Here is a 12684-nt window from a genome sequence, read left to right on the forward strand (position 1 = left end):
TGGAGATTCAAACCGTTGTTGGTAAATAAAAAAGCCAGTAGATGGCATAGGAGACCTTGTATTCAGCATTCAGCTCAGACGGCTGCTAATAGCTCCTCTCATCTGCAACCGCCTGTGTTGTCTCTGGGTTTAGCCCTAGCTACTGAATTTGCTAGATTCCCGAGGTTTCTTATTCATGAGCTACACTTAGATCCGCACAGTACATTTATTTTTAGGGACAACTAAAGTTCATTTAATAACTTATTTGAACATGCTGAGTAAAAGCCTGGCTCTGGTGAGTTTAACCGCAGACTTCATTCAGTAGGGTTAGAATTGTGTGAGGTTTTTTTTTTTTTTTTTTTTTTTTTTTTGATGCTCGTACTGGGGAGCAGGCATTTCGTTTCCAGGAGGGGTCTGATATTAGTGGCTTTGTCCTTTCCTCTCACACTGCAGCTCCTTTCTCTGGAGCACAACAGCCATGCTTTGCTGTGAGTCGCTGTGTCATTCAAAATTAGTAAATCAAAAGAGCCCGGTCTGATGGACAAAAGGTTGGTTGCCTTTGTCTAGGCTCCAGCAGCCTTTTGCCTCTTCCACTGTAACAGCAGGATCCAGTTCTATGTTTTTATGATTAATCTGCTAACATTTAACCAAAACTGACCATGAACAAATGAAGTGCATTGTTTTGATTTTTTTTTTTTTCCAAATGTATCATTATTACACTATTGTATGAATCTGAAAATGAAAATCTTCAGTCTAGCAATAAAATATACTTGTGGTTATGAGATCTCGTGGAAAAATTATTTTTCATCTCTAGAATCGCCAAAGAACTTGCAAAAGGTATTCAGGACTGTAAATTCATAAGCATTTCTGACTACATCAAGTTGGTAAGTAGTGATATCATTCTGTTGCAGTAAATAAGGCACAGAAGTCTCCAACTCTTTGCAAAACCAGATTACAGAGCCACAAAGGCAGGATTAGGACTTGAGTGTGGCCCATGTTTAAACCTGCATCATTTTTTTGACTTTTTTTTTTTTTTTTTTTTTTTAAATAGTGGAGTGCTATAGTTGTGTGGTCATTTTCCTTGATTTCTACAGCAAAGTCCAAAGTTCATTAATTCATGTCGTTGAGAAGTACTAGAAATGAAAAGTTGAGTGTATAAGAGATCAGACTGTGAAATATGCATTTTAATACTTGGTAGGCAATGTAACTGTGGTTTGCCTTATAAGACAGGACAGGCGTAACTTCCAAATGAGGTTTAAATCTGGAGTCCAGATATCCTCCCAGATGGATTGGAAATATCTATGTGGTGCATTAGACACTCCAGAAGGGCTTTTTTGCACTCATACTGTTATTGCTCTTAATTCTATTGGCAAAATCAGCCAGTTCTCAGTGCCCAGTGCCAACCTCAGGCTTTGCTAACTTTTGTTATGTTTGGATTTTACAGCTGGAATAATCAGTGGAGTCAGACACAGGTACCCCTCTGCCTCAGCAAGAGGATACCAACAAATTGGAATGGAACAGAGAAGAAAGCAACTCCTTGGTGATGGAAGCAAGAAGAGCTGTGTCTAATGCATGGCTTGAACACTAGGCAAAGGTGTGTGCCTGGGCTTTCTTGGGCTGAGCCTACTCCCAGGCCCTGGCTGTGTTAGGAAGGAGATGGATTGTGAATTCACTGCTCGTGTTCTGCTGTAAAAGGACATGTTTGTCTTTTCTTCCTTGTGTCTGGGACAGTGTATGAACTAAGCATTTCTTTAGGATTGCTGTGTTTAAGCCATCACAACATCCTGCTGGAGGGAGCTTTGCTTCCTTTGAAAAGCAAGGTCGGTGTGAACAGAGTAGCTTCTGCTAGGTGAGAGGGATGTGTGGGGGGTGTACCATGAGCAGGTCACCTTTTTCTGCCATTAGCAGAAGTGAATTTGCTCTTCTAGGGGCTGGGTTTCTGGAGTGGCCTTTGTGTTGGAGCAGGACCTAAAGTGGTGCTTCACCAGGGGCAGGCATGACATGGCACACTGCAGCTTTTAACACTGTACAGGATGTGTTGTTGTTATGTATCATCACTGTGCAGAGAAGCTAATGTAAAACCACTGATCAGTTTCTCTGAAGTTTTTTTCCAATGATTTTAACAATTTGTAAATAATTTCTGAGAGAAGACATTTGACTTTATGAGCTGTTTGTATTTGTTGTACTGTACATTCCAGTTTGATCATTGTTAATTAGTGTCATGCCTCTGTGTTTTACAGTGAGAGAATTACTTCTCTTACTAATGGCTCTTTGGTGCTACTAAATTCCTATTCTACTCATTGAGCATGAAAGTTCCTTTTTCTTCCCTCACTGCATTTCTTCACTACCTTTGACTTTTCTGGAGCGGTTGACTGGCAAAAGTTTCTTTTATAAACAAGCAGATTAAAGGGAGAGGTACTGGATTAAAGATGACAGACCGCAGTCTGATCCTATGAAAGTCAGTGGTAAATCTCCCATAAGCCACAGTGAAAACAATGCCAGGAAGAAAAGGGCTCTCTAGGTGCAATATTAGTGTGATTTTAAAGAAAAGTGGAATGCATCATCTCCCCTCTTGTTTGCAGCTGACTTTTCTGGAGTGTAGCATTTCTAGTGAGTTAGCAAAACACAGCTTTTGTAATAAAGCATTCATAAATTCCCTGTACAAATGAAAACACAGTGTATTGGCCTGAGTTTAAACATCCTTGAGCAAAAATAAATAAATAAATAAAAGCTGTTTAGTTGAGTACTGGCTATCTGACTGAAGGGTCAGTACATATGAAGGTTCTAAAATATAACATATAGATTAAGTAAAGTCTGCATGACTTATGCATGAAACCTTCTGTGCATACTGTAGCCCTGCTCTGCTCTCTATTCTCCAGAGGTGAGAGCTGCTGAGGTGAACAGATGATTGCCATATGACATTTACCCTGTGTCAGAGCTCAGCCCATGAGGCTCTGGGCTTGGACAAACACTTAATAGCTTATTTTCTTCATTAAGTAGTTAAGTAGATGCGGTGCATTGAAGAAAGAGCAGGTCTTATCTAATTCCAAGTTAGTTTCAAGCTAGTGAAAGAAAATAAGAGTACCTTATGTTACTTGTTTTTCTGATTTTGAACAAAAAGCATTGAGAAATGTTATTCTGTAATTGTTCAGCTATTTAGTCTTCAGTTCTCCTCTTTCTGATAGCTCAGTTTATACTTACAAAGAGAAGTATTTTCTTTAATGACAGTTTCCTGGCAGCGTCTGGGTTCAGCACTGCCTTGCCCGTACTAAGGCACTTGGCTGGTGGTTGCTGTTGCCTGCTATGGAGCACATCTCACAGCTCACTGCATGGCTGATTCCTCTACAGGGGAAGGAATATTGTGCCATCACATAAGGTGTGGAGATGCCACCTAATCCTGCTCCCCTGGGGTGGGAGGGAATTGCCTTTCTGTGTAGGCCTACTGAAAGCTAGCAGATTGATAGTCTACTGGTTAAACACACAGTATGACTTACCTCCTTTATTTTAGTTTTATGATGCAATTGATCTTACAAATTTCTATTTTTTTTTTTTTTGAGTATTTGGATATATTTTTGTTCTCTGAAGTTTTTGAAGGCATCATTTTCATAGGCATACAATAGAAATGGTAAACCAAAAAATATGTATATAAAAATCCTATTCATACTTTGAGCTTACGAAGTAACAGCACATCCATTGAAATTTAAATCAAAATGAAGACTGTGTCACACACTATAGCTCTCTGGAAAGCTACAGTGGGAGTCTAGCAGTCCAATTCATTCCTTTGTAGAATGTACTAAGGCTAATGGTCTTGCTGGGAGTAAAATGTATTTTTTGCAGAATGGTTCCAAGAACAGACTTTTCTCAGAAAAACATAAAAGAAAACAAATGCTTACTGTGTCTTTAGTATGCTAAATATGAAATTCTTTACACAATGGAATGTTAGCAGTAGCTGTAATCATGTTTTCCTTTCATCACCTAGTGAACGTAATTTTAAGAGAGGACTGCTATAATTATATTTCAGATAAAAAGAAGCAGAATTTCTGGATAGTATTATGGTTGGTTTGATTGTTTTGTTGATAGGGAAAAATAAAGAGGGAGACCACATGAATACTTATTTAATGAACAACATATTTATTAAGCTGTGCAGACTGTACATAATGCATTTGACTTTGGATGCAATAGAGAAATCTTACTTTCTTCAAGCACATTTCTTAGTATTTTATTACAGCTATCACATTCCTTCTTATCTGTCCCGTTACTCAATTATTTCTGTAGTATGTCTATAGCACAACACTAAAGAATTTAGCTTAACTACAGTCACCAGTGCAGGTACAATCAATGTCAGAATCCACAGACTCCACAACATCCTCAGATGCAGATTTCTTATCGCTGCTTCTCTGCCATTCCAACAGGCTTACAGCAGTATCTGTCAGAAGAGAGAAGCTATTGTTAATGAACATCAAGCAAATTAATACATTTCAAGGAACTCCTGTTTTGATGGCTGCCAACTCCGTCATCAAGTAAAGAAAGAAATCCTGCCCCCACAGCTGACATCTCACTGACTCATTGACTTGGAGCAGGATTTTCATCCATGATACAATTACTATAATAATTCCCTAAAACCCAAATGAATAATATTTCATGAAGCACAATGACAACAGGCAGGAGCCAGTGAAAGTGCTGGAGGTAGCCACTTTCAAAGTAAGACCAAGTAAGCAATCTCTTTTAATGTTATTGCTGCATATCACTGCATATTTCAGCTGACTATTTGTCGAAGTTCATCCTGAAGGATAAGCCCTTTGGAGAATTTTCAGAGGTTCATAAACTTCTAATTAAAGTTTCCCATATATTGTGAAATCTGACAGAGCATTGTCAGTTGCAGTATTAACCTTACCACACTGCTTTATCAACAGCTTGAATAAGCCATATCCCTTAATGCTGAAATAATCTAAATGGAATAATAATACTCATCCCCCCAATAAATATTCTTAGATAGTTGAAGGTTTATCGTTGCATCTAGAAGAATATTAGGACATCCATTTAGATTAAGTTTGCATAATGAGAATGGGTAAGGCTTTCATAGTTTTACTTCCAATTTTTTTTTTTTTTATCCCTCAGACAAAACATTTAAAACATGCCATCTTTCATCACAGGAAAATCTGGAGACTGCTGTGTTTGGGCTATATTGGTCACTTATCTGCTGAAATGCTGGCACTCTCCTTGGCTGAATTACTGTCCAACCTCAAGCACAGTTATTTTTTCATAATTATCTTGGTGCCAAATATTTTCCAGAAAGGTTCTTGAGATGCTTTTTTAAAAGAACATCATATTTTCAATCTGTGAAATGAGATCTGCTATAGAAGTCTGAAATCTGCTATAGAAGTCTGAGTTCTATTTTTTATAAGTGTTAATTCTTGTTATTCATGAAGGTAAGCAGTGGGTCTATCCATGTTGATATCCACACAGGAAATAGTCCCCTGGGCAAACTGGATTGCAGCTGAAAGCCATCATCCACCTGGATAGGATTGGTGGCATGTTTGGCATGTAAACTGGCTTATGGACTTAAGCTAGGTGTAAAGCCTGATGCAGTCAAGATACTAAGACTATAAGTTCATGGATATGAGGATAACAGGGGCTAGTCTATAGCCTTGAACTTCATTTTGTCCTCTCCTTACTGGTGGCAGTGAAGGGGTCCTTGTCATTTGAGACAGTAGATTATCAAGTCTGAGTTCTCATACAAAGAGCTGAGGAAAGGTTTTTTGTTCTGTGCATGCAATGTTCACTGCTTGGGAATGTTCACTGCTTGGGAAAGATGCAGATTTCATTTATGCTGCTCCAAATCATTGAACAAAAAATGAAAAAGACAAGCTTTCAAATGTTGGCCTTGTATTCCTACTGATCTCTTCCTTGAGGAAAAACAATTGTCTTGGTTTAAAAAACAAAACCAAACAAAAGAAACCTCACATGGCAGCTATTCTCCTTCCTCTTCTCTTTTCTTCTCCTCTTCCAGATAGATAAAATAAGGTCCTTGATTAGGAGTGCTGTTAGCAGACTTCCCAGACTCTGGTTCAGTAAATGAACCGGAAAAGTCTGCAGGTGCTGTAAAAGTAGCACTGGTTGTGACAAATAACATACTTTTTTTTTTTTTTTTCCTGATTTTCCTTTTTTTTTTTTTTAACAGGTTTTTGTGAGGGAATGAGACAGCTTTATTACAGCCTAATATTCTGAGGCAGTAAGGGGCCTGGGGTGATGACATTTCAGAGATATAGACTTGGATGCACAAAAAAATCTGTGAAGCATGGATGTGACAAGGTTTGGAAAGAGTGTCTTTTTTTTTTGTTGCTGTCATTGAAAGAGCGTCCTTTTCATAAAAGGATGCATCTATTCACTTCTCAGGGAGTTGTCAGAAAACTATTAGCACTTTTTCTGAGGTATCTGTTAAATAGACTTGTAGAATGTTGACTGTTACAGAAAGATACTCATTTTGGGGGTTGATTCAGCAGATATTACTCACATGAGCAAAAAGTGCAAAGTTCTGGATAGGTGTTTTAAATCAGAAATATAATAGTGTTTCTCAATATAGAAATTCACTGGTTTCAGTGAAACTACACTGCATTATCCCAGCTGTGATTTTGGCTAATAATGGTTAGCATAGAGAACAGATCAATGTAGCAGATATTCTCAAGTAGTGGTTTCTTTCTATGGTATCTGTGTACTGAGTGTCCATTAAAAAGATTTAGGAAGGAATGTACCAGAAATATCTACAGATTCAAACCTGGATTCTCGTCTCAAACTCGTATGACTGTAACATATTGCTGCGTTTTGCAATCATGCATTACATTCATGGTGAATTTGTATAAGTGAAAGGAGAAAAAGACTCAGTATTTTTAAAAATCTTGAGTACAAGTTTGTGTGTATAAAATACCTTTGAAAAACAAACCGATTTTTGGAGCAATCTAGAGAACATTTCAGCAATGTGTTTTTTGCTGATGTATTGCATAGTGGCGTAGCATGGCAGGCTAATCACAGCAGTCATGTCACACTACTTGACTGACTTTCAATTGCCTTGCTTGCCCTGGCCTATACAAAATTGCAGGCTGTAATGTGCATAAAAGGACTTACTGTTGCTTATCATGACTTTATGGAGATCCTGAAAACGTGAAAAAATTTTATTGATCTCTTCTGCCTTTTACCTTTTACCACCTCAGATGTTTTTCTCAGATGACGCTACCTGCCATCATCTAAACTAGCTTTTAGCAAGCCAGTGCTGTCAGTGTTTATAACAAATACTAATGGGATTAAAACAGCAGCTCAGGAGCTGGAGCCATGCAGTTCTGTGTGTGGCTGTGCTGTGTTTTGTTCTTTCGAGTGCTCTGACAGAGATCCTACAGTACGTGACACAGAAAGAAAAATATCTTACCTTTTGGGAAACAGTGGAAGCCAACCTTAACAGAAGTTTTTTCGATTGGAGTACAGTCTTTCATACATTTCAGTACTGGGTCAACAGAATAGCATGTAGATTCCTCTCCATCAATAGTAGGATTTCGATTCAGCTTCACATAACTGCGCTGCAGTTTGCACCCTAAGAGGAAAAGGAAAGGTAGTTAAAATTGTAGAAATAAATCCCAATCGATCCTTGCAATAATAAAGGTCCATATTTTCTCTTCAGCTTTTATTAAAACACAGGTCCCTGACAAACCATTTTCACAGTAGCAAGGTTATCGAGATAGGATGATAATAAGTTGGGGGACTGAAGAAAGATTCTGTAAGGGGAGCTATATTTAAAATCTAATTGCACAATATAACCCAAATGGAACTGTGTATACCCATTTTTTTAAAACTATATAATACACAGAAAATAACCTCTCATATCTGGAAGCTATTAAGAATAGATACTGCAGGCACAATGGCTACTTCATTGCATTAGGAAAAATGTCAACTGTAGTGAATGGATAGAAAAAAAAAAAGGCAGCATTTATATAATAACATCAAGGATAATTTTTGTATTGGATGTTTTTTATAATGCTGTAATTATCTCACTAGAAAGGTATAATGTAACTTAACAGGATCCCAGCTATGACTCTGCTTCCTGACATACAGATAAGTACAAGTCTGCTGCCACTGAAGTCAAGGAGAAAGCAGCCATTAACTTCAATAAAGTTGTCTCAGGTCCAAGGTAAATGGAGATGTACAAAACAAAACTGTATTGATGTTACGGGAGACCATCATTATTCTTCCAGCTCCATGTGAGAGGAAACTTTTACCTTAGTTGTATTTCTAAATATTTCCCTGAAATTGCACCCTCAGATGATGAAGAACAAAAACAAATTTTGTTCACTCTCAAAAATTTGCATATACTTCAGATTTGACCTACTACATTCATAGCATGCAGTGTTTCATTAAATTAAGCCTACGGACAGCAGCTACAACTGCTTTGTCTCAGCAGTAAAAATCAAACTGACTTCAGTTAGGTCAGTTTAGATCTGAGTTTGCCTCTCGAAGAAATAAGCTATTCAGTGTAAGAAATTATGTTAGAATCAATTATTTAACATTGAACTGCATGTGAGACAAAGACTTGCAGTATTGCATAATCTCTGTGTTCACAGGCAGTATTTTAAAAAGTCAGTGGCTAATGAAGTTAAAATGTATATATACTACTATTTTCATTCTAAGTAAAATACTGCTTTTAAAAGAAAAAAAGTCTTTCCAGCTATTGGCAGAGGAAATCTGAAATTGTGTTCTCTCCAAGCATAAATTGTTTTCAAATCTACTCACCACCAGAGCAGGTTTCTTCTAGCAATACCCATGAATGAACAAAAGCGGAACAGCTGTGTGCCTGCTTATGATTTGGCATTAGGAGTTCATTGTGCTTTTCTCTGTCATTATTTCCACAGATTCCACAGGTCTTTCCTCTCATCCATGAAGTAACGGTAACCTGTAAAACAGTGCATCCTTTTAGTGAATATTGAAGTGATGATCTGTTATACTGACAAGGCACTAAACAGATGGAAAGCACTAACTTTGAAAGAAAGCACCATACCTTAAGGATCTCACCATCAAAATTCACATTCTTCAGTCCATGTGTTGGTGCTTCCACAATAACTCTTGTTCCATTTTTATAAATTTTAATATTGTCTGTAAAAAGGTAGTTAATCATAATTTTAAAGTAATAGAGAAAATAAGTAGCATTCAGTACATCATTTTCCTTCACAATTACCACTGTTCTGCTGTATCAGAAGGTTTGGAATTGTTGATGTTTTGTTTTGTGGAGACATCGAAAAGAGAAGAAACATTCCATTCATTTGTAAAAACATTCTACAGTGGTTTCCTGTAGTTGGAACCTACTTTTGTACCCAGTCTATTAAATCTTCAAATGAAAATGACATTTCTTAACAGTGTGATGTTTCTGTGAAGCTTATAAAAAAAACAGTCTTGAAGATACTTGGTTTCTGAATCAGTCCTAGAAATGTGGGTATGAAAGCTCACCTTTTTCATACTCAGAAACTCCACTGCCTGATAGTACTGATTCCTTATTGCATGTCACAAGCAGAGACGAATCTGCTGCAGGACAGATTGTGATGTTCCTATAGGAAAAAAAGGAAAAAAAAAGAAGAAACCAGTAGTTAATTTAGAACGTAAGGTAGAGATATTTGTGGCCAAAGCTAGCAGAGAGCTATTTTGAACATTTGGGTTGTGAATGAGTGACTGAGCTGCTCTCAGTTCAAAATGCAGAATGTACTGGAACTTTGGATGCTGCGATTCAACCTCTGAAGAAAAGACAGTGTGAGAACTTATGGAGCAGGTTATAAGATCGTGACTGCAACACTGAATATGAGGAAAATGAAAATAAAGTCTGTCAGATGAGAAGTCGGTAAATCCTCTAATATATGACGGTAAACTAATTGCACCCAATCTAGACATCTCCCTTCCCAGACTAACTCCCTGAGGTTTTGTATCTAATTATTGAGCCTTCAGAATAAACCACACTTACGCTGAACTTGTATTTATGTGAACCTCTCTTGACAGAGACTGGTCATCAACTTTTCTTGTGGTAATGATGAATTTTGGATATTCAGTACAGTCTTGGGCCACTATCACATTGCAGCTTTTATTGAAAGAACACGTAAAGCTCATGTGATCAAATGTTTTGAAATCTCCCTCGCTGACTTCACATGTGGCTGCAAAACAAAACCAGAAAAGAAATGGCAGATGTGATAATGGCATGGTGTGTTGCTGCAAAGTACTGAAGACAACTTCTGTGTGATTGGACTACACAGCAAATAGAAAAAGAACTTCAACATCTCCTTGGCAAAATCTTTTGATGCTGCCAGTCTCTAAGAACAGATGTCACTACAGAATTGCTAACAGACATATTGCTAACAGACTATATTAGTATTGATTTTGATGACATGCTAAAAGCAAAACTCAAGACAGTGATTAAAACTTACTGTCTTCAGAAACTAAAAGTAGTAACCATTAAAGAACTAGTTCACATTTCCCAACAGAAGTGTTAGACACCAATCACTTAAAACTCATATGATTTTTTTTTAATAAAATAATAAACATGGCAGAAAATTAATTATTTGTCTTACACCCATCAAATGATGCCTCTCAACACAGAGATAGCACCTTCTCAGAAGGGGCAAAAGTTTATCTCTACAGCTTGCAGATAGGAATAATTCCTGAACTCTGAAGATTTACATAAGTTTAAAGTCTCTTCATCCACCTGCTAGTAAATGTAAGTGATAAAATGAACTGCTGTGAAAGCAGAGTTGGAGACACTAAGCTTCCCTCTAGAAGAACAATATGGGTAAAGACAAGTCCCAGTTGTCTCAGAGGATGGATCTACAAACATTGCTTCCTCATGAGACAATCATATAAGTAGTACTTACATTGATCTTCTTGTGCTATTTGTGAAGCTATTTCAGGAAGGAAATTCCAGGCAGTGATATCTCTAGTCTCATATGATGAAGATGATGGCCCTAAGGGCAAAGTGAATGGCACTCGGAGTCCCTGATAGTAAAGCGTTACCTGAAAAAGTAGAAATGAAAAAAGCATTAAGATATATTGAGCCATATTGCTTGTGATATCACTGCAAAGAGACAAACAAAAAAGACATCCTCGAAAAATATCTTGAAGATACACAACTGCAGTTGTGTTAGTCTGCCTAGGATATGCCCAAATCTCAGGTTTTTCTTAGCAATCACTCTCTCTTCTGGTCTCAATTCCTGACTTTTATGAGAAATTGTTAAGAACATTAGAAAGTAATCTATGTAGATGAAGTTTAAATGATAATTATGTGACTTTTGAAAAAATGATTTAAAAATTTAAATAACTAATCTGATGGATGTGTTTGGCAAAGTGAATGTCATCAGTTAAAGGCTGAAAAATAGCATGATGTGCCATGGTGGTAAGATTTCTCACTTTTGTAAATACAAAAGACATTTACCAAGAGCATCAACTTAATGCCTAATGTTCCTACTTCTTCATTATCATGTAATAAAGATCCTGCAATTCTGAAGCACAAAGGAAGGTTAAAGACACACTAATTTCTCTGTTTATGAATAGCGAGCTGTTATTAATTTACCACAGATCCATAGGGGGAAACTTTTAAAGCAGTGCACAGGGATTTCGTGGACAAGGACCAATTAATCAGTAGGATTCTGCAGATCCAGCCTGTGCAATCTGCTCTGAGTGTGTAACTAACTGCTTCGATTTAGTTAAAGCTGAGTTAAAGCCACAGAATTATCTGTGGCTGTCGTAACTTGCTCAGACCTGTCTCATAGAGTGTGGTCAACTGCAGCTGTGGGACTGAAGCACAAACATAATTAGATGCTGCACTTGGCTGCTGTGGTGTGCAAGATGTTCTCAAGGTCTCCATTATCTGCTCCCAGGCCCATATACATTTCACAAAAATGTCACATAGGATTAAAAAAAAGCTGTAAGTGTAAAGCAGTCATATTTGAAGCAGTCTGGGCCTAACCACTGTTCTCATCATGGAAATAAATTATTTCGTTATAGTTTTCTACTTCTGCTTGTTGTCCTATTTCACCAAGGCAGTACAAAATCAAAGACCGTATTCAATACTAGTATTTCATACTCTTGTTATCAGGTATATAACAGCTTCTCTTTAAAAAAATATGATTAATTTTTAATTTTTAATATGAAAGTATCAAAACAAATAAGTTGAAAATCCATTAACGGTAAGGAAAAAGAAAATAAAATTGACACATACCCCAGGAACTTTAATTACTGTATCAATTGTTCGTGGAGATGTTGCAGCTGCCCGTAGGATAAGTTCACGAGACGGGTTTTTCTGATGTGCCTCTGAGAAGCCCAAAACAAGTGCCGCACCGGGAACATACTGCATGAATCTAGAGATAAATAAGATGTGACAAACTCAGCTCCATGAGTAAAGACAGATATTGGAGGGTGAAGATTGCTGGCATTTCTGAAAAATTGGAGGAAAAAATGGGAAAACTGAAGTCGAAGAAAAAGCGCTTTGGGTAATTCTAAACGGTTGATTTTATCCTAAGGAAACACATTGTTTTTATTTTGATCATTTTAACAGTTGTGGGTCATTATTTTTTAAAAGACTGAATAGAAGGACATTTCAAAACAAAAAGTCATTTTGAACCCAAATATCTAATCATTTAATAAGGGAAATGAAATTAAGCATGTCAAATTTTAAATATTCGGAGGATG

At 37.1% G+C, this 12684-nt stretch overlaps 1 protein-coding gene across 4 annotated transcripts in view; it reads right to left on the bottom strand.

The window, feature by feature from the left end:
• Positions 1 to 4126: 4126 nt before the first annotated feature.
• The window catches only part of LOC125693356 (vitellogenin-1), a 71822-nt gene continuing 63264 nt past the window's right edge, over positions 4127 to 12684 (bottom strand). For all 4 annotated transcript variants that reach the window (XM_048945154.1, XM_048945155.1, XM_048945152.1 and 1 more), the window contains 8 exons: positions 12215 to 12353; positions 10872 to 11010; positions 9971 to 10157; positions 9466 to 9563; positions 9020 to 9114; positions 8755 to 8914; positions 7400 to 7561; positions 4127 to 4405 (listed from right to left, as the gene is read on the bottom strand). In XM_048945154.1, coding sequence (XP_048801111.1) covers positions 4287 to 4405; positions 7400 to 7561; positions 8755 to 8914; positions 9020 to 9114; positions 9466 to 9563; positions 9971 to 10157; positions 10872 to 11010; positions 12215 to 12353 — 1099 coding nt within the window. In that variant the 3' untranslated portion in view covers positions 4127 to 4286. The remainder of the gene's footprint in view (positions 4406 to 7399; positions 7562 to 8754; positions 8915 to 9019; positions 9115 to 9465; positions 9564 to 9970; positions 10158 to 10871; positions 11011 to 12214; positions 12354 to 12684) is intronic.

The sequence above is a fragment of the Lagopus muta genome, chromosome 5, assembly GCF_023343835.1.
Source record: "Lagopus muta isolate bLagMut1 chromosome 5, bLagMut1 primary, whole genome shotgun sequence".
NCBI classification, from domain to species: Eukaryota; Metazoa; Chordata; class Aves; order Galliformes; family Phasianidae; genus Lagopus; species Lagopus muta.